Source organism: Felis catus, chromosome C1 (assembly GCF_018350175.1).
Source record: "Felis catus isolate Fca126 chromosome C1, F.catus_Fca126_mat1.0, whole genome shotgun sequence".
Lineage (NCBI taxonomy): Eukaryota > Metazoa > Chordata > Mammalia > Carnivora > Felidae > Felis > Felis catus.
The window spans coordinates 23,969,355-23,990,482 of NC_058375.1; the positions used below are offsets into that span (position 1 = coordinate 23,969,355).

The window sequence follows — 21,128 nt, forward strand, 5'->3', positions numbered from 1 at the left end:
GATGGGGTATCCCCAGGGTTCCTGTCTGGGCCCCAACTCACGTTGATGATGTAGGAGAGCTCCACTGTGATAAGGGGCTCAGCTGGTGGCTGGGTGGGGGGCCGCACAGTCACTGTCATCACCCTGGATGTGACGGCCAGCGGGGGCCTGGGGACGGGTACTGAGGTCAGCTCCTACCACCGCTGCCCAGACCCAGTCTGGGACCTCAAAGGTGCTCTGGATCAGTGGTAGGGGGCTACCAGGGAGCCAAGACCAATTAAAGGCCAAGAGTTCCATGGGGCCCAGGACTTCAGGTGAGGTCCGCAGCTTAGCCTCTGGGAGCCGCACAGACATCTTTGAGAGGCACCTATGTCCAGGGTCAGACAAGGGTGCCCAAGGCCGCAGGAGGCTGCAGAGGGAGCTCGCTGTGACCAGCACAGCCTCAGTCCTCTTGGTCTCACCTGGGCGGCCCCACGCACCCCTCCTGGGGACTCACCTGGGAGGTGGCAGGATGAGGCCGAGCGTGCGGTAGAGCACAGCACCGATCACAAAGTAGGAGGAGGACTCCTCAGGGTCTGCCGGCAGGAGGCGCTGGTGGGAGTGGCCTGGGCCAGGGGGCACGGTTCCCGGGCCCCTCCCCTTGCCAGGGTTGCCCGAGGTGCCAGATGCCCCTGGCTTCCCCGGGGAGGAGAGGCTGAGCACCTCCTTGGGTAGGAAGAGGCGGTCCTCTGAATGTCGCACCCAGTCCTTCATGCCCCTGCGGCCGCGCATGGGGAATGTGATGTCACTGGACACGGCGGAGACCGGTTCCCGCTGAATGCTGATCACTGCAACCCGTGCCCGAGCCAGAGGGACAGAGGCAGAGGGGAGAGTCACAGGGGAAGAAGCCGATACGGGAGAGACAGACATCAGGACGCAGATATCGAGGTTGGTAACAAACACACGGGTGGGGCGCACATACACACAGAAACAACACAGAGGTGGAGGAGGAGAAGACACAGAGAGAGATACAAAGAAGGGGTTAAACGAGGGAACTACAGGCCCCAGAGAGAGAGAAAAATAGGAGGAGCCCTCAGAAACCACCCCACTCCCACAGCAGCCTGGGTTCTGCCATGTCCAGCCCCACCTCCCTAGCCTGCCTCCTGTACCCAGGTTGTCTGTGACAATCAGAGAGCTCTGGAAGGCCTTGAGGGCATCGCCCACCAGGTGAATGAAGTCCTCCACGACACGAAGCAGGTGCACAGAGCCAGGGGACACCTGGAGACAGAGAGTGTATAAGGGTCCGAGGCAGGGGTCGGTCATGGGGGGCAAAGCCTGGAAGCCCAGCCCCTCACCTGCTGAGCATCATCCCACTTGTCCTTGTTCTCCGCGTCCACCATGAAGCTCACCACCTGGAAGAAGCGCTGGGGCAAGAGCAGTGGGTGTCAGGAGATTCCAGCCCCAGGGACGGAAGCTTCCCCATCAGAGCCACAGGTGCTACCCCCAGCAGACTCTGCCACAGGGGCCCAACCTCCTGCTTCAGTCTAGGGTGCCCTCCTTCCTTCTGGCGGGGCAGGGCAGTACCTGCACATCATCAGCCGAGGGCACGTAGGTGGCCCTCTTGAAGGTGTCAGTGACATTCCTTAGAATGTCCACGGAGAAGAGCAGGTCCCCACTGTAGTAAGTGCGCCGGGCCAGCAGCTCCTGCAGGCTGCGCACGACCTGTGACATGCCCTCGCCCGCCAGCATGCGCTGCCCCTTGGCCAGGTGCTCCCGAAGCTGCAGGGGACAGGCAGGCTGCTGTCACCAGAGTGTCAGGAGCTGGGACCGGCCGCTGGCCCATCCCACTCCAGTCCACCCTCTGCTTGCATCCAGAGGGAGAGGGAGGGTGAAAAGGTCAGAGAGAGATGCTCAAAGGGGCTCATAGGAGACAGAGTCCAAGAAAAAGACCTAAAGATACTTTAAAAAGACTGAAATAGAAACAGCTAGAGGAGGAAGGTGCTCAGATGTACATATAAAAGATGACAAGCACGGCACAGGGACAAGGCACCTCCCCATCCCAGAGGGGTCATGCCCACTCTGGAGCGTAACGCACTCTCTCACTCTCCCTTCCAAATACAAGCTCCAAGTGCAAACACGCAAGTACCAATTACAGCCAGACGAACACAGGCCACGTTCACTGCCAACATTCTTACCCCATGACAGGCCCTGGGTGGGGCACTGGGGTCACAGAAATCAATTCGACTTTGTCCCTGCCTTTAAGGAGCTCATAGTCTTAACAGGACACAGACATCTCGATGAGCATCCACAACACCTAATGACTTTGGGAAGCTCAGGGGACAAGAGGAGCGCAGAAATAGGCACCAGGAATAAGGAGAGACACTTGAGAGTCAGGTCTTGAGGTATGAATAGGAGCTTGCCAGACAAAGAGAGGCGCGGCCAGGCAGAAGTGGGCACAGCAGACGTATGGCAAGGCACATGGGCAAGAGCAAGAAACGAGCTCCCCCCACCCCCTCCCAGAGTCTGGGACAGATCCTGGGTCGCCCCAGCCCAGCGGGGCACACTCACTGACAGGTACAGGTAGCGGTACTCGTGGGAGATGCAGCGGGCGAAGCTGGGCAGACCCCAGTATGCCACGCCCTGGGCACTGAGGAGACAGCGGCGGCTGGCAGACCCTGCAGGCAGACAGGACACGGGGCTGGGTGCGGGCCCGGCTCTCATCCACTTCACTCCGCGCCTCAGGCTGGAGGCTCCCACAGGCTGGGGGCCCGGGACGGAGACGGCAAGAACGGCAGGGGTGGGGCCCGAGGGGAGAGCCACCTCCCCCCCTCACCTGAGGCGTTGGGGGGGCACTTGTTGTAGATGATCTCGCCAGCAGCCGCCTTCTTCCACGTCATCAGCATCACGTACTCGTCCCTGCACATCTCATGGAAGGCTGCGGGGGGACAGTGGAGGGGCTCAGCCAGTCCCCACGGGCGTGTCCCTCAACCCCCAGGGTCCTGCCGCCGATACCTGGACACCTCTTCTCGCTGCAAGGCTTCACCTCCTCTCCAGTGCCCTCGCAGGGGTAGCCCTGCGCACCCGTGGCCTGGCACATGCGGAAGCGGCGCTGCCAGCCCGTGTCACACGTCTTGGAGCACAGGCTCCACGCGTTCCACGGCCCCCACTTGCCATCTGTGGCTGCAGGAGAAGCGGGGCGTGAGCGGCCCCGAGTGCCCCCAGGGCCAGGGCTGCCACCTGCCACCCGTGTGCCGAGCACTCACCCGGGCACTCAAGGTTGCTGCACTCGCGGGTGTCCGTGAGGGCACCCGTACACGTGGCCCAGGCCGGCCCCGCCACACTGCACTTCCGGCTGCGCTGCTGGGTCCCGTTGGCACAGGATGTGGAGCACGGGCCCCAGGGACCCCATTCTAGCCACTGGCCTTCCACTGCATGGGAGACACAAGCAGGGGTGGCCATTGAGCAAGAGGTGTGAGGTCTCGTGGGGGCAGAGCACCGCAGGGAGATGGCCGAGCCTGCCAGGCATTCAGACTTGAGCCAGGCCAGACCCACTGGAGAGGGGTGGATGAAGAGGGGGCTGTAGCGAGCAGGTGGTGCCTGGGCCTGGGCCTGCCTGCCTGCCACCAGCTCCAGGAACACAGGATACCTCTCCACACTCAGCCCCGAGGTGGCACATGCTCTCTTTTGGTTAGGGAAATGGGCCCCAGGGGCACCTTTGGATTTTTGCCCACGCTTAAGCCCAGATCTATGTCCCCTCACAACCCAGTTGCCATGAGCACCCAAGGGCAATGGACGGCAAGGGTATCCCAGGGCTTAGGGGAAGGGGCAGTCTTCTTTTGATGGACCTGCAGTGTGCCAACTCCAAGTCTGGGCGGGGCCACATCACCTCCCACGCCGGCAGGTACACTTCGCCAGTCCCCCCACCCCCCACGCTTGGTTAAAGTTCGTGGGCCCCCAGGGTCAAGGCACTGGACCTGACTACCTCCCCTGGGTCTCCCAACCCCCACCCGGCTGGGCAGCGCCCGCCTGGAAGCCCACGGGCGCTACTGACCCGGGCAGGCCGCCATACTGCAGAGCTTAGTCTGCAGCTCGGGACCCTCGCAGGCTTTGCCGCCGTGCTGGGGGGGCACGCAGGTCCGCATCCGGCTCCGGGACCCCCGCCCGCAGCTGCGGGAGCACAGGCTCCAGGACCCCCACTCCTCCCACACGCCGTGCACTGCAAGGAAGCACGTGGCCGGTGGCAGGGCGGCACCCTGGCCCCGCCCACTGCCCATCCGCCCACCAATCAGGAGCTCCGGCAGCTCTGCTACCGCTCCTCATTGGCTCTGCACTGGGCCCCAGGACTCCACCCCTTGGGGGAAGACACAGGAGTCTAGTCCCAACTGGCACAGGATGCCTCCTGTGGCCACCAGGATAGGGAGACTAGGACCCACCCGGGAGGGGAGCCAGGGCTCCTCCTCTCCTGGGAGCACAGGGAAAGCCCAGGAAAGGACTCAAGATTTGCCCCAGCCCATCCCCCCTCCCTTCAGCCCTCCCCATCCCCAGACCCGAAGCAAGAATCCAACATGGCAGGCCTGGGGCAGGAGAAGCGCCCCTCCCGACCCCAAGCGCATGGACACACAAAGAGACACGAACCTCTACATGGACACTGACACAGAGAGCTCACACTCTGGAACACAGCTTTGCCCCAGCCCTGTGCAAGCTCTTGCCACACCCCCAGGTACCAAGACCCCTTCCCATGTAGCCTTGCTCTAAATCCACAGCCAGGAGCTGGTTATGGCCTAGGCACCACTTCACTCTCTCAGGGCACGAGGAGCAGGACTGGCTGAAGCTGGCCCCCCACCATGGTGGACCACCTGTCCCAGGCAGGCACATGCACATTCTCGACACTCCATGCTGGACTGAGGAGGCTCTTTGGGGACTGGGATGGGGAGTCAGAGGAGGGAGGGGACGGTCAGGCAAGGTTTCATTTAAAAAAGAAAAAAAAAAAGTGGCATTGGCATTGGTCTTAGACCTTGAAGGTCAGACTGAATTGTAACAGCCAAGGTGGAGGGGCGGGGGGTGGACAGGATAAGAATAAGCAAATGCAGGGAGGTGGGAAACTGCAAGAGGCGCTGGTATGGCCAGAGCAAAGGGAATACGGAGGGCGGTGAGGGTAAAAAGATGAGCCTTGATTACCAGGACGTAGGCAACAGGGGAGTGGTGGGCCCAGAACTGAGCCCGCTGCTGTGGGCCCTGGTCTGATTCATCTGTGTCCCCAATGCCCTGTGTGGGGCTAGGCACAGTGTGGGGGACAGTCAGGTTTGATGAATGAAAAAAGGAGGCAACCAACCATCTTTGGAAACTGAACCTGCCCGAGTCCCAGGCAGGACCTAACCCTGCAGGCAGACCAGGCGGGAGGGTGGGCATACCTGGGCAGGTGGCTGAATTGTTGCAGGGCCGGGTCTCCCGCAGGGGCCCGCTGCACAGGGTCCCATAGGGGGAGGACACACAGGAGCGGGTCCGCACCTGCAGACCCTGCCCACACGTCAGGGAACACACGCTCCACGGGGACCACTCCTCAGCCGCCGGGTCGCCTACGAGAGAGGGACAGCGTCGGCGGCAGGGGGCACCTCCCAAGCACTCAGCCTCATAGGGATCCTCCTACCCTGACCCCAAGTGACAGGCTCTTATTAAGGAGGCCACCCAGCCCTGCCCACAGGCCTCACGTGGCAGAGATGTGACTGAGCTCTAGGACATAGACACAGACGGGCACACGCCAAGCACACATGCCACCAGACGCCACACAGTCGGGCCCCCGCCACAGAGGAAGGGAGGCGGGCCCGGGTTACCTGTCTGCGCCATGTATAGCCCAGGCTCATCTGCAGACCTTGGCCACTGGGTTTTCACCTTCGGTTCCTCTTCCGGCTCCTCACCTGGAACACGGAGGTGGTGGCAGGGGCTGAGCCAAGGCCAGCTCTGTCCTGCCAGAGTGGCGCAGAGAGGGCAGCCTTGCTCGCCCTCAGCCTGAGGGCCTGGAACCAACTGCAGGCGATGCTGAGTGAGGCTCAAGTCCTTGCCCCTGCCCCCCCACCACCATTTCACAGATAAGGAAACTGAGGCTCAGGAGGCCACACAGGACTTGCCCACGGCCTCACAACCGTCTTTTCCTTTTCCTCCTCTTGCCTCAGCCAGCCTGGGGGAGACTGAAGAAGAGTGGCCGCTCACATCAACGAGCTCCGGGAGGCTTCTGTGCCCACGTGCTCTCCATACCTATCTCCTTTAATCCTCCTCTGGGAGGTAGGGACCAACGTCTCTGTTTAAAGATGAAGACACTGAGGACCAGAGAGGAAAAGTGACTTGTCCGAGGCCACACAGTTTGGTGAGCCTGAAGCCCAGGCTCTTTGCCTTCACAGGACGGACTCCTAAGGCTGATGAACAGACCACCCCCCAGGCCTGCCTCTGGGACACGATTCATGCCAAGCCAGGGGCTGAGTCTCAGGTCCAGAAATCTGCTCCCCATGCAGCAGCACTAGACTGTGGCCTGGAGGTCAGAATGAGGTGCCTCTGAGACCCAGGGGCCTAGGGTGGGTGCCTACAACCTGCAGACCCTCGTCTCCGCTGCCCCTGCAGCTGGGAGAGCAGCTGATGCTCCCAAAGGCCGCTGCTGCTGCGGCCCCAGCCCCACCGGGCTCTCGGCTCATCACTCTGATTTATGTGTCTGGTCTAGGCCTTGGAAGCACCACCCGTGCTGGAGGAGGGGTGGGGAACGCCCATTCTCCAAAGCTGCTCAGACATGAGCTCAGCCAGGCCCTCTCCCACAGGCTGGGGAGCCTAGATGGGGGCTGACACGAGTGTGAGGGGAAAGACCCAGCCCGTGGAGAGACTGCTGGGCAGCTGGAAATAGCCTCTGGGACACGGCTCAGCCCATGCTGTCCCCGGACTAGAAGGGACTGCTCTCCCCCACCCCCACCCCCCACCCCAGGCCCTCTCCTATTTCTGATAGGCCAGGTCAGCACCTAGCAGGCACTCTGGGTTTGAAGGAACCGGAGAGGACTGTGCTCTTCCTGCCCCCTGCTGCCCAGTCCGGTCTCTGCGTCCGTCCAAGAGAAAGCTCTTTCTGACCAGGCATGAAGACGGCCACCTGAAGCAAACCCGCCGGACAGGGGGCCCCGAAGTGCCACTCAGCCTAGCTTATGGTCTCATCAACTCCGGGGCCCTTCCCTCCACTGCGGCCACTGGTCCCAGAGCTCAATCTACGTTCTCCCCCAAACTTCTCCACCGTCTCGCAAACCTGGATCCCCAGGAGAGCGTTGGAGTCCAACAATCCTGCATCCCAACTGGGACACGGCCACTGACCAGCTGTGTGACCTTGGGCAAGTGTCTTTGCCTCTCTGCCCCTGTTTTCGCCTCTGTAGAACAAGACTCGAACACCCCCTACCTTGAGGGCTGACTCTCAGACTCCCCGACAGGAGACCACGAAGCCCTTGGCACCCTGTTTGGCATGTGGTGAGTGCTCAGAAGGCAGGAACTGTGGGTTTACTTTTACCATCCCCCCTCCCCTCACAACCTGCACCTCTTCCCCACCCTCCCCTGCCACCCTTCAGGCCCCTGGGCCTCCCTTCAAATAGCATCTGCCTCTGTCAGGTCCCTGACTCTATCGGGACCGCAGAGAAGGTGCTGGTGCCGTGCCTGCCGACTCCCGAATCCCCTCACCCAGCCCTCCACCCCACCCGCTCAGCCAGTCCCCAGCCCCGGAGCCTTGTGACAAGCCGCCTTCTCCACGCCCACCCCCAGGCTGCTGAAGAAATCCACAGCTGTGCCAACTGGCACCACTACAGACTCAGGGCTGCGTATCCGCTGGGCGCCCGGGGCTTCTCGGCAGCACTCCCCGGCTCCCCGCCTTCCCCACTCCCCACCTTGGCTGGCTGTGCCAGACCTTGACCTCTCTCCTTGAGCTCATCTCTGCCCCCCTCTCTCTCTGCAATGAGCTCCTCTATAAAGAAAGCAGCGTGGGATCCCCCCCACCCACACACACTTCTTGCCCCACCCCTCCAACTCCCAAATTCCCTGCATCTACTCCCAGGCCCAGCCCTGCATCTACTCCCCCCTGCCCCCTGCCACTTCCAGGAGGGCTCCATTTGAGCCATCCGTTAACCCTCTGGCTCAGCATTTGGTCGGCACTGTCTTTTCACGGCAGCCCAAGAATGGACCTCCATTCTGGGGGGAGCCCCTCTTTGAACCTCCTTCCTCCTCCAGCCACTGCCCTCAGCCTCCTCCTCCCCAGCACTAAGTGGTCCACAGCTGGCGCTCTAGTTTCTCACCTGCCACTCACATCCTGGCTCAAATGTCACCTCGCCTGGTAATCCACTGCAGTCTGGCTTCTGACCACATCTTACTGCTGAAACCGTTCTCGACAAAGTCATCAACGCCCTCCTTATCACTAAATCCTATGGACACTCTGCAGCTTTGTCCCACTTGACCCCTGGGTAGCACGGGGCCCTGCTGACTGTTCCTGCCTTGAAACACTCCCCTCCCTGGCTCTCCAGGTTTCCTCCTACCTGTCTGGCTCCTCTGTCCCAGTCTCCTTGTCTGTCTTCCTGCCCCTTCCCCTATCGGGCCTCCACGCTTCGCGCCACACTCCCCTCCCCAAGGTTCAAGTAGCCCCTCTGGCTGCTCCAGAGTCATTACCCCCAGCGCCCTACTCGGGGCTTCACTCCTGGGTGGCCTCCTGCCTTCTGGACAGGTCTGCTGACGAGGGGCCCTCAAATTCAGCACGCCTAAGACAAGATTACCCCTTCTTCTCGAATCTCCACCTGCTCGTTCATCACCTCCTTCACCTGGGAAACTCCTACCTGATTTTCAAAATCCACCTCACATGGCTTCTCATTTGGGGGGTCTTCCTCATCCCCCACTCCTCAGGCGGAAGTGGCTGTCCCCTCCTCTGTGTGCCCCGTCGTCCCAGAGGATGCCATCTTCCGACCATCTGAACCTCCCCGCGCCCACTGGCCCTTTGAAGGCAGGCTGTGCACGCCATCTCCCCGACCCCAGTGAACACCGGCCCAGAGGAACACCAGCAAACAGCAATGAACACACTGCTCCTAGCTTTCCCTGCCACCCCACGGGGGTCACTGGGAATTAGCACTTGTCATCCTGAGTAGCGGCTCTGCCCAGCAGCCCTCCACCTACAGCAGCCCCGGGCCCGACACCCATTTCCTAATAAACATTCTGCAGATGCTGTTCGACCTATCACAAATCCAGCTGAGGATCCCGTCATCCGGTTCCTGCTTTGGCGTCTTGACCATCATCGTGTCTGTGGCATCCACCAGCCTGGCGTCCGGTAAGGTCAGGAAACACGGACATGCGAGACAGCAGTCGGACCCCCTCGCTGCTTCCCGTGGTCCCCACATCCTCTACAAACCGTGCACCAGTGCCTTGCGGGCCAGCCCCCACGACACAACCAGAGGTGATGGAGGTGGTTTCTAGGATCCACCCTGTTTGAAAATCAGAACGTGTCCCAGGCCCAGCTCTTGAGTCCCTCTCCCGGCCTCCCGGGCTGGGCCAGAGAGGGGAGGGAACAAGCCCAAGGCTACCCAGCAGGGGCCTGCACTGACTGCCCTCCCTTGTGCCCCCACCCCACTTCCCTCAGAAGGGAGGCTGGCAGTCTATTTCCCCCACGTGTGAAAGCTAGTTCTACCCGAAAGGGAGGAACACCAGGGGGGTCACCCACTCAAACAATGTTTCAGCTCAGCATATGCCATGAGGCAGGCCACAGCCAGCTCTGGGCCCACAGCTGGGGGAGTCTAAGAGGCAGCTGAGCCAACAGGACAAGAAGGGGTCCAGGAAAAGGCAGCTTGTAGGACCCGGATCCTCACAAGTTCTGCAATCTATAGGCCTTCCCACCTGCGAGCCCGCCCTGGTGTGGACGGACCCGCTTCCCCAGGACACGCTACCCTGCTCTACCCCTGAGGACCTCCTCACTGTTCCGTTTTGTTTTGAATGAGGTAACACTCACTACACAACCCGCTATTGCCAGTCACCGTGCACCAAGTTTAATCCTAACGAGGATGGGTTCTCCCATGTTACTGATGAGGAAGGAGGCTCCAGGGTCACACGCGGGAGACAGGCTACGTGGCATTCGAAGCCAGGCTTGCCTGACTCCTCTGGAGCCCGTGCTCTTTCTACTGAGCTGCGCTGGCTCTAACAAAATGCAGTTGGAGCCTCCTGAGAGATGGCTTTCTTAATTCCCATAGGACCCTGAGTCACTCCCTCATCCCGCCAAAGCCCCTCACACTTGCTACTGTTACCCTGTTTTCACGCCACCTTCTTATTGTTCCTTCGCACATCCACTCCCCCACTGCCCCCCTCCCCCAGGTGAGCCTGATTCTCTTCTGCAGCCTCCAAAGTGATCCTCTGGGAGCCCAGCGCAAAGCGCACGAACTCCCCTGCTGAGGGACCTTCGGTGGCTCCCCACTGCTACCAGTGTAAGCCTCTGAGCCTGGCATGTGCCGGCCTCTGATGCCCTGTCCAGTCCTGTTTTCCTCTCCCCACCAGGCAGCCAAGCACACTGCAAGGTCATGTGGACCAGTGGGAAGGACATGGATTAGAGAACCAGAGACAGAAGCAGATTTGATTCTCAATTCTGCCAGTCTTGCTGTGTGCCCTTGGGCAAGTCGCCTCACCTCTCTGAGCTTAAAAATCTTCAACTGAAAATAAAGAGGACACGTCCTACCACAGGTTCAGAATTAAATGAAACAAGAGCTATGGACCGCCTGGAATACAATAAGCTCTCTGTGCAAAGAGACTGCCCCCCTCTCTTGTTATCCACCTGCTTTCCTCCCTGAGATTGGTGTTCCCTCCCCCTTGCAATGCCCTCCTCTACCTCCATCTGCCAAAATCTTCTACGTGTCAAATACTGCCTCCTCCAGGAAGCCTTCCCAGGCTGACCACACAGGGGTTTTGGTATGCTGGCCCCTTCTCCTGTGGCTGAGACCCTAGATTGTCTTCCACTGCGGCTGAGAGTAACCTAGGCTCATCCCTCTTGTGGGCACTAAGGGAGGGTATCAATCTCCCTCACTCCTCTTGCACAGAGGGCCCAGCTCTGAGCAGCCAGACACAAGACAGGCATTCAGCAGACATGGGCCAGATATCCCTGAGGGTTCCTCCACCCCAATCACCCAGGGGCCACTCTTGTTCCCCCCTTGCACCGGCAGGCTGGGTGGGCACAGGGGCTCTCTGCCATCTGAGCAGGACGGTAGGCACCTGCTCCACCATGCTCTGCAGACCCTGCCCCCCAGACTCCACACAGTCCAGCCCCCTCAGCCTCCTTTGTCATGAATATGTTAAAAATAACCACGATAATCATCACTTCCACGGGGAGAGCAGTGCAGATTTACAAAGCAGCCAGCCCTCCCAGGGCTCTCTACATCCTCCCTGAAGCTGGCCCTGGAGCCCTGAGTAGGCACCAACAGATCCCCTTGAAACATGGTTCTGTCATGTCCCTCCATGGCTTCCCACCCCCAGCAGTGCTTCGTGAACCCTACAGTGCCTTAAAAAAAAAAAAAAAAAAAACCCGGGGTGGGGGGAGAGGGAGGGCAGGGGCAGAGAGAGAGATGGCTTTTGAAAATTCCAAGCTCTACCTCTGCAGTCCAATGCAACTGGGTATCCCTGTGAGACCAGATACTCAGCCAGAATGCCAGTTCCCCCCCAATGACTCCCTCCCCCGAGCTGCTGGCCTGTCTGCCCAGCCCCTCGACAGAGCTAGCTGGGTCCCTGCCACCTCCCCCCACACAGCCAGGAGCTCCTCGAGAGCGGGGACCACAACTGACTCATCCCACCTCCCCCACGATACCCAACTTCTTGCTGGCTTGAGGCCTTTGGTCAATGGAGGCGGGGGTCCCAGTGTCTGGGGATGGCAGTCAGAACCTTGGGCGCATCTCCCACCACCGGGGCTCACACTTCCATGTCCTTGCACGGGCTGCTTCCTCCTGCCAGGTTTCCCAAAGGGTGCAGCAGGAAATGAGTTGGGGTGGCTCACCAATGTGCCCTTAAAAAACCCTGCATCATGGACTGGGGCAGTTACCCCGTCTAGGTCTCTTTTAATTAGGGTGACTTCCTGCCAATATGCCTGGGGTCACCGGGTTTGTGCCTGCTGCCATGACATAATTAATAGGACCCCTTCCCCTGCTTTAAAAACCTCAAAAATGTCCCAGTTTAGATGATAAATTATATGGTTGCCTTACTTCTAATCCTTGCAAATGCATGCAAGATAAAGTCTCCGTGTAGTCTGAGACTTTCACACACCGCCAGCACGTGCTCATTTCTCTTTCTAACAAATCGACAAGAAGGACGAACGTCTAGCTAGAATTTGCTAACATCGCTTTGTTTTCACTGGGGCTCTTTCTTCTGTTATCTTTTGCTTCAGATAAGTGATACTCTTTTTCCAGGTAGGATGTGAAATTTCTTCCTAATGTATTAAATTTTAAAAGTGATTCGATGTAAAGAAAAATTCCATGGGTAGTGAATTCCTATTCACTCCTCAAAACCCAACTCAGAATCACCTTCTTTAGACTGCCTTTCCACCCCTCTATGGTTGAACCCCGCACTCTTCCTCCTCCCTTGACATCTGGCCCAGGTACATCAAACCTATGGCACTAAATTATGACAACACGCAGCTATTTATCAGGGATTTACCATGTGCCAGGCACTGTACTAAGCACTGACCTATATTCTCTTGTTTCATCTTTATCATCACTCTGTGAATAGCCCAACTATCCCGACTTTACAGGTAATGAAATGGCAGGTGAAGAAACCTGCCCACGGTCGCAGAGCTTAGTCAGTGGTGGGGCTGGGAATTGAATCCAGGGCCAGGAAACTTCAGCCTGTGGCTTTGACCACCACTGTATACCTAGTGGTCGCTCTCCCCGATCAGAGGGCAGGAGGTACATCTGGTGCACCTGGGATCTCATTCACCCAGAGCCAACCCAAGGCCCGGCACAAACTCCGCTCCAATAAAGACACGGAGATGTGTGTGATGGGTGGGTGGGGACTCAGTCCCTGCTGAGATATCTGGGGGAAACTGGGTCCCACTCCCCATCCTGTGACAGAGCACACCGAGCTCCAGAAGCACAGATCTCGGCTGGAAGGACCTTCTAGGAAATGTACTAAATGTGCGAGGTGCCCCCTCCTCCCACCACGAGAGAGGCCTGGCCTCCCCGGTGTCTGAGCACCAAACAGACAGGTAAGGTTGCACTTCCCACCAGCGGACCAGGCTGGCCGAAAGAGGACAGCAGGGCCTGAGCACCAGGAGGAGAATGACCAATCTAGGACTAGGTTGGGCAGGTACAAGGAGCTTCCTAGAGGAAACGGGTTGAGCAGCCCTGGGAAAAATGGGAAGTTATGGAAAACCAAGGCCAAAGGGCATTCCAGGTGAGGGAAAGGCCCAAGCAAAAGCAGGGAGTCCAGAAAGCAGGGGCTCAGGGGCCAGTGAGAAGCCCTGGTCAAGGGCAGGACGGAACTAGAGGGAAGGCTGAATAGCAGGTGGCAGCTGGGTCTGGAATGCCAGGCTGAAGAGTCTGTGCCACGATGGAGAGTATGGGGGCTGGATCTGGGAAGCGATGCACAGATTACTGGAGGCCCCGAGGCCCCCGTGGGGCAGCCCATCGTCCAAGTCACCCAGCAGCAGTGGCAGAGTGGGGATTTGAACTCTGGCCTCCGGAATGGGGTCTGGGTGATGGGGAGGTGGGTGAGCAGCAGCCAGCCAGCCAAGGATGGGACAGCACCTCTGAGGAAGGCAGGGAGTGTGGGAGAGGAGAGAGGAGGTTCCCCCAGGTGTCAGTCTGCACAGCCATCCCCACTGGCCAGTGTCTCGTCAGGACCGGGGAGGGGTCAGCAGGCAGGAAACGCAGGGTGGCAGCACCACGTCTTCACCGCGATTCCTGCTCCCTGCCCCCCACCCCGGCCTCAGCCAGCATCCGCTGGGCTCCTTCCTGCCTGCCTTCCCTTTCTTCCTCTCTCCCCACTTAACAGATTGCGGCAGCAAGATGGCACAAATTTATGGCTCAACTCACCAAAAATAACAAGAGATCTATCAAAGGCAGTTTGCGTGAAATTAACAGGCGCCTGTACCCTCTTGTCAAACGCACTGGGCTCTGAGGCGGGCCCAGGCACTCCACCCAGGCACTGTCCCCCAGTGCCACTCTTCCAGCATGGACCCAGTCCCACTCCACCTGGCCTTGCCTTCGATTGATTCTATGCAGAGTGTCCCAGAGAAGGGGAACACAGCTCCCCCGCCACAGGGCCTGGCAGAGGGGCTAGGACGAGGGTCTTACTCTTCCTGTTCACTGCCTTGCCCACCAATCTCGTTCTCAATCGGGCAGTTCCACATGTGAGCCGGTTCTCCCACAGCTGGTACATGTGTCCAGCTGGCCCAGTGGGGAGGAGGGGGTCCTGCCAACCAGGCACAAAGGGCCCTGAGTCCTGACAGGGCCCTGTCCCTCAGATGCCCACTGCCACATGGAACAAATTGAGACATACGCCCACTGTCTCTTGCCCCTAAGAGACTGGGCAGGAGGAAGGAGATGGCAGAGAGGAAAAGTAAAAGCCTCTTGCCTGCCAGGGGAGAGGAAGGGGCTCTGGGCACCAGTGTGCTGGACAAGATCACTTAGGATGACCAATGCCACATCACCCCCTGTAACTCCCCACAAGGGCCCTCCCTGCAGGCAACCCCATGGAGCAGCCTGAAAACATGCCAAGCAGGACAAGGAGCATGAGCAGAGGTCAGGTGTGGAACAGCTGGGAGCCTGGGACTCCCAGCTCAGAGATAATACTAGGCCTCCTGCCCAGGGACAGTCAGCACCCAATCTCCACCCATGCTCAGTCCCAGAGGCCCCCGCAGAGGCTGTGATGATGGGGACAATGGTGGCCTTCCCATCACCAGCCCTCTCTGACCCCCAAAGTCACTCCGACTACCAACCAACTCCTGTTTCCGGCTTCACCAAGCCCAGCTGGCTGCTCCTGGCTCTGTGCTCCACATGGCAGCCTGCCCAGATGGTGCCCGCCCATGAGGGCAGAGCCTTGCTCCGTCCACTGGAGACCACTGGGCCAATGGACCGCAGGGAAAGCCAGACAAAAGAGCCTGCCCTCTGCTGAGCGCGATGGGGGAGGCCCCCACAGAGTGATGGGCAGTGGCCGCCAGGCAGGAAGAGTCATAAACCTCCTGATATACGCCTGGCACTCTCCGCCAATGTTCGACAAAGAAGCGAAATTCAATTTCTTCCTGCAGGCACTAAATCCCAGGCCAGCCTCCAGGGCCTGTAACCTGCCCACGGCCTGGCTGTCACTCGGACGGCTTCATCGACCGATGTTAGAGGCCAAGCTGGCCAGGGGGAGAGGCCAGAGCAAGGCCACTGGGCACTTGCCACGGATAGGCACGGTGCCAGATGTCTCACAGGGGAGGTTGAGAAGTGCCTCCCCACTGCATTGGGAGAGGCCGCTGTCATGATAACTGGCCCTCTAATTAACGCAGAGATATCTCCCCATTTTACAGATGAAGAAACTGACGCCAAAAAGATGGGATCCACTCAAGGTGATAATAGTCAAAGGCAGTGCTCAACTCCCGGGCACTGGCCTTCAAAGCAGGGGTGGGGACAGATCATACTCCTCCAATACTCCTAGCAGCCCTCACACAAGACCCCCTGTGTCCCTGTAAATCCTCTCAGGCCGATCTCCATGGCTCTTCTGACTTCCATCCCTGCGTGACATCCTCATGATGGGAGGCCAGCACCTGTTATCCCAAATGGGGAAACTGAGGCCAGAAGAGGGAAGGGAACTCCCTTTTAGTCCCAGAGCTGGGGACCAGATCCCAGCTCTGCCTCCCTCCCACCCCCACCCCCTGGCCAGTCACTGGCCCGGCACTGTTCGGCGGGCACACAGGATCCAGATGAGGGCCTGGGGGCTTTGTAGCTGCAGGAAGGAGGGTCGGCAGAAAGTGGCTGTGGTGAGGGAGCCGGGGTGGGAGCGGGAGCAGGCAGGGCTCAAGGGCTCGCAGAGCTTTTGCCCAGTCAGCAGGAAGCTCTAGCAGCTGTGGCAGCCTCGGTCCCAGAAGACATGGGCCCAGAGGGGGAGACAGGGGATGCTGGGAGCGGAGCCAGCCCAGCCCTCCAAGGCAGCCTCGAAGCCCAGTCCTCTTCACCCAGGCACATTCTTCTGCACCTCCCTCTGCCCTGACCCTGGGGCCACTGCCAGAAATCGCCGACCCGTGTGGGCAGGAACATGTCCCTGCTCCCTGCCTACTCTCCAGCCTCCAGGCAAACTTGTCGACTTGGCACGCACTGCTCCCTCTGCCCGGAGCGCCCTCACCACTTCTTCGGCTTGGCTGGCTTCCACGTGTCCTTCAGATCTCGGCTTGCGCCTGTATCACTTCCTTCAGGAAGCCTTCCTTGATTGCCTAGTCCTCTCCCTGGGTTCACCACACTGCATTGTCTCATCTCTGCCCCCCATTCACCTACCCAGACTACAAACAAGAGTTTGGGGTTAGTGGGGTCTAACCCCAATCCATTTCAGGGACCCCAGCACCCGGAGAAGGCCGGACACAGAAAGGACAGGGGCGAAGAACTACGCAAATGGCCTGAGGATCTGCCAAGACGGGGACCAGAGCGTACCCTCAGCCCTGGGCACGCCCACCCCACCGGGGCCCTGCTCTGACTCACCATATCTCATCTCGGTTGTGAACAGGTCATTGCTGCTCCCTGAATGCAAATCGGCCTCAGCAGGTGGGGCCGGGCCCCCAGGCACCAGGGCATTGGACAGGGTGTGGGCAGCAGGCGGGCCCGGAGGCGCGGTGGTGGCCGAACCAGCCCCCGCCTCCCCGGGGCAGCTGCAGCCTGGCTGGGCGAAGCCACAGGCCCTGCCAGCAGTGCGGCCGCACTCCTCACTCCAGCGGCACAGCACGCCACAGGTGAACTGGCTGGAGTTGTTGTTGTTGATGAGCAAGACCTCGACGAAGCGGAAGGCCAGGGCAGCGGGCGCCAGCAGGCGCGGGGCCTCCGAGGGCTCTGCCGACAGGCACAGCTGCACGAAGTTCTTGTCGAAGTGCAGGAAGGTAAAGGGGCCCGAGCCGCCACACAGTTCCAGCCCCGCTGCCTCCTCCTCCTCTTCTGGCCGCCCCGCCTCTGCCTCCGCCTGGGCCACGGCTTCCTCTGGGCTAGGCCGCAGGCAGGTAAAGTTGACCAGGTAGTGGTCCAGGGGCAGCAGACGGGGGGCAAAGTGGGCGCACACCTGCTCCTGGCGGTTGAAGCGCAGGTAGAGGGAGTACTTGGTGGGGTCAGGGTTCTCCAGGGTCCAGGAGCAGCCTGAGGCGATGGTAGGAAAGAGGTCCTGCAGTGAGAAGGCCCCGTAGAGCACGCCCGAGGCCAGGGCGGAGCAGGCGCTGGGGGCAGGGTCGAAGGCGGCGGCCAGGCGCAGGGACAGAATCACAGATAGTAAGAGGGGACAGGCTGGGGTCATCCTATGTCCCTTGCCCTGTGGAGAGAGACAGTGGTCAGCAGCCCCAGGAGCTGCCAGCGTGGGCTCTGAGTCTCCTGTGGCAAGCTGCAGGAGAGGGCCTGGCGGTTAAGGCTCTGCAGTCGCCCAAGTCCACCTGTGTGATCTTAGACAAGGGACGTGACTTCTCGGAGCCTCAGTCGCCTTACCTGTAAAATGAAGGCACGTGGGAGAGTGTCTGGAAGCCCGTAAGCCCTTAAGAAACATCAGTTGTTGCCTCTGTTATCCTATGATTCCCCAGTCAATCTCATCAGCCACCGGCATCTTGGCCTGACACTTGGATCTCGCCTCATCCCCACCACCCAACTTAAATTCTCCAGAACTGTTGCTCTCAGTCGCAGCGTATCGTGATCAGTTGTGAGCCATGTCACGCATAATCCAGCGGTAATTGTCAAAGGAGCAGTGTTTGACAACGATTTGCTTTTTTATAAATCAGAGCAATTCAAGGTTATTCCCAGAACAATGTCGTTCTCACTCACTTGCCTTGCTGAGTGGGAGAGAAAGGGGAGGAGTTACCACTGGGGTGCCAGGGACTGCGCACAACCCAAGCCATGCCCATGGAGGGCATCACAAGTATGAGCGTCATGAGTATCACTGCTGTGGATTTCCTGGTGGAAACAAGGGGAGAGGTATCTGCAAAATGGGTGCAGTATTCCCCTTAACCCCTTTTCCCTTCCTGCCATGGGTTATCCTCCAAGGCCTGGCTCAGGGTCTGCTACCTGGCCCCCCACCCCCACCCCACCTCCGGAGGCCACCAAGCCATCGCCCAGCTCTCAGCTCCCACAGCCCTTTCCTGAAAGCCCATGCCCCCCAATCATCACCTCTATTCCCTGCTGTCTCCCCAGGGCTAGCTCACTCATCTCAGGAGTGGAGACCAGAGTTTACTGATTTCTCCCTCCCCGCAAAGTGCTACATACACTAAACCAAACTGCCAGCAGGCTGCAAAATTCAGCAGGTATGAATGTACTCTCCATGCGTGGGCAGGCAACCAGGACCCAGGCCATGCCCCGACAGACACTCAGGGCGGTCAGGGCCGAGTGGACAGAAGCTGGCGGGCAGGGCACCTGCAAGTGCCTTCCCACCCACCAAGCCAGGACAGAGCCACTGCCCACAGCCTGTCCACAGCGCTGTCCGGAAACCAGAGCCTGGCACCTGGGCTGGCTCAACCCTGCTCCCAGCCCTGCCCCCTAAGTGATCCATGCTGCCTCCCTCCTCCATGCCGGCAGCATAGCTCACAGCACTGGATGGGCCCCTAGAGCCCGGTTGCTCCACATTAAAGGAGAAAGGATGAGGCTCCAAGAAGGGAGGCAACCTGCTCAAGATCACACAGTGGTCCAGCTGGGACTGGAGCCCGGGACCTGAGGCCCCAGCCTGGGGTTCCCTCTCATCCACCAATAGCCTCTTGCTCTGTCCCCTTCCTTGCTCAGGCTGCACACCCAATGGAGAAGCCATTGGCTCTGGGAACTGAATCACAAACATAGGATAACTCACAGGTGTGGCTAAATTTTCCCAAGACGTAGCTGCTCCCCAGGCACAAATTTCCCCTTAGCTTTTTAGGAGCCTCAATAGTGGTTGGAGGTGGGGGTGGTGAGAGGGCAGGAATTAGAATCCCAGAATTCCAGCCTCTGTGCAGCAACCATGGAACTCCTCACTCCCCCAGATCCCGCACTTGCCCCTCCCCAGCCATAGGGGGAAGGAGGGGTGGGGGCTCAAGCTCTAGGCAGGCTCATTTATTGGGGAGGAGCGGCCCCACCCTCCCCCAAAGACCCGCCTGGAGTTATCCAACAAAAGTCAGAACAGGCTGTGTCTCCACTGCTCCTGCCAGAACTGCAAAAGGGACACAAGACCCCTGGCCTCCCCCGCCCCCACATCATGCCTGTCCCAAACTGTTCAGCCCGCCCAGCCTGCTGCGGCACCAGCGAAGCCAGTGGCTGATGATGACTGACATCCAATCCCCCCGCTGCCCCCAATTATTTTTAAGCAGGCTGCAAAATTCAGGCCATAGCTGTAGCTCAGCAGAGGGGAGGTGGGGGCTCATTATAACTGGCCTCGCCTCCCCCACTTAGAGCAAGGTGAGGAACACACACACACACACACACACACACACACACACACAGGCTTGAACATTGCTGTGCCGTGCGACGTGCACACAAAAGCATGTATGCACAGATGCATGTATAGACAGGTGTTCACAGGCATTCAGCATGCACACAGATCAGTGAAGCCACAGATGAGTGAATTCACGTGCACACTAGGGTACAGGCACTCACGTGTACAAGGTATAAAAGAGCCAGACACTAGTACACATGGAAATATACTCTCTAGTGTGAATATACACAGGCATTTGGTTCTTTGAGGCTTAGCATATGACAGCTAAGTGGCAGGTGGGGTCTGACTTGCTGTTCCCTCCTTTGTGTGTTCCTGAAGCTGGGGGCTCAGACCCCCCCCCCAACCCTACCTCCTGGGCCTCAGCTCCTCCCTCCTCCATAGCACCAATCCATCAAGAAGCACTAGGTCCACATCCTCAGAGCCACAGCCTGGCTTCTCCAGAATTGAGCCACCTCTAAACCCTGACCAAGCCCCCTCCTCCAGACAGCCCCTTCACACCAACTTGGGAATCTCACCCTGGGTATGTATTACCCTCGTGGTTCCTGCTGTGACATAAGACCTTTGGGGGCCCTTTTTAAATCTCACTCCGCCTCCACAAAATAAGGCAAAAAGCCCAATTCCAAGTCAGAGAGACCCTCTCGTGGGAGGGGACCTGGAAGGATCCTTGCCTCCCAGGCAGCCGAAGTGGTTATTAGCCATGTTCAACCTCCCTGAACGGAGGCAAGTTCCCCACTCTGTGGAATGGAGACCATGATCCCTGCCCCCAGGATTACACACACTTTCTTGTTCAGCGTCCCAGTGAGTTCCCAGCACAGAGCCTGGCACAGACAGGGTATGCACACCTTCCCTTCCCCCCTCCCACGGAACCTCACAAACTCTCCCGGCTTTCCTGCTGAGCTCCACCGCTATCTCTGGGAAGGCCCTTTGGGTGGAGCCATGTAAATGGCTTGGCCACCTCCAAAGCCAAACAGCAAGATCACATACAGGCACAAGAGCTAGAGACGATAGGTATGGAGCTCAGCTCTGAGGAAGAACTTCCCGCGTCAGGAGGTTAATGGAGAGGATAGTCTAAAAGCCTCCTCCCTCAGGACCTCACTGGGCTGAGATGGGTGAGTTGCCCATTGGCATAATCTCAGTCTTAGGGACCCCTCCTCCAGCTACCTCCACCGCATGCCTGCCGCCCGCCAGCAAACTTGAGAATGCCACCCACCCTGTGTCCTAGCACACTGAGACCCCCTTCCTCCCAGACCCCGCAGGCCTGCTCAGCCTCGGGCTTCCCTTCTGCACTAATGAGGGAATAGGAGGCTTTCGCAGCAGCTGTAAGGGAAAAGACTGGGGCTGAGGGGGAGGGGGGCGGGGGGCACCTCAGGGCAAGGCCTGGGTCTCGGGGATCCCGGGGATCGACCCCCTTGCGCCCTGCCGGCTGGGAGCAGCGCGGCGCTGGGTGACCGGGCGCTCGGAGCCCAGGGCCGCGGTCGGGGGAGGGGCGGCGGGTGGGGGAGGGGGCGCAGCAGTGCGCACGTCGGTCGTGTTTATCCACC

The 21,128-nt window shown here is 59.4% G+C and overlaps 1 protein-coding gene across 10 annotated transcripts in view; it reads right to left on the reverse strand.

The window, feature by feature from the left end:
* The window catches only part of ADGRB2 (adhesion G protein-coupled receptor B2), a 36,392-nt gene that overhangs the window by 11,707 nt on the left and 3,557 nt on the right, over window positions 1-21,128 (reverse strand). For 9 of the 10 annotated variants that reach the window (XM_006934526.5, XM_019836575.3, XM_019836576.3 and 6 more), the window contains 13 exons: window positions 16,647-17,457; window positions 5,790-5,873; window positions 5,370-5,534; window positions 4,010-4,174; window positions 3,222-3,386; window positions 2,971-3,138; window positions 2,792-2,893; window positions 2,527-2,633; window positions 1,543-1,737; window positions 1,314-1,382; window positions 1,128-1,236; window positions 476-806; window positions 42-147 (listed from right to left, as the gene is read on the reverse strand). In XM_006934526.5, the coding sequence (XP_006934588.1) occupies window positions 42-147; window positions 476-806; window positions 1,128-1,236; window positions 1,314-1,382; window positions 1,543-1,737; window positions 2,527-2,633; window positions 2,792-2,893; window positions 2,971-3,138; window positions 3,222-3,386; window positions 4,010-4,174; window positions 5,370-5,534; window positions 5,790-5,873; window positions 16,647-17,442 (2,562 nt within the window). In that variant the 5' untranslated portion in view covers window positions 17,443-17,457. Of the gene's footprint in view, window positions 1-41; window positions 148-475; window positions 807-1,127; window positions 1,237-1,313; window positions 1,383-1,542; window positions 1,738-2,526; window positions 2,634-2,791; window positions 2,894-2,970; window positions 3,139-3,221; window positions 3,387-4,009; window positions 4,175-5,369; window positions 5,535-5,789; window positions 5,874-16,646; window positions 17,458-17,627; window positions 18,089-21,128 lie in introns of those variants that run through there. The other variant, XM_019836565.3, reaches the window with a different exon arrangement.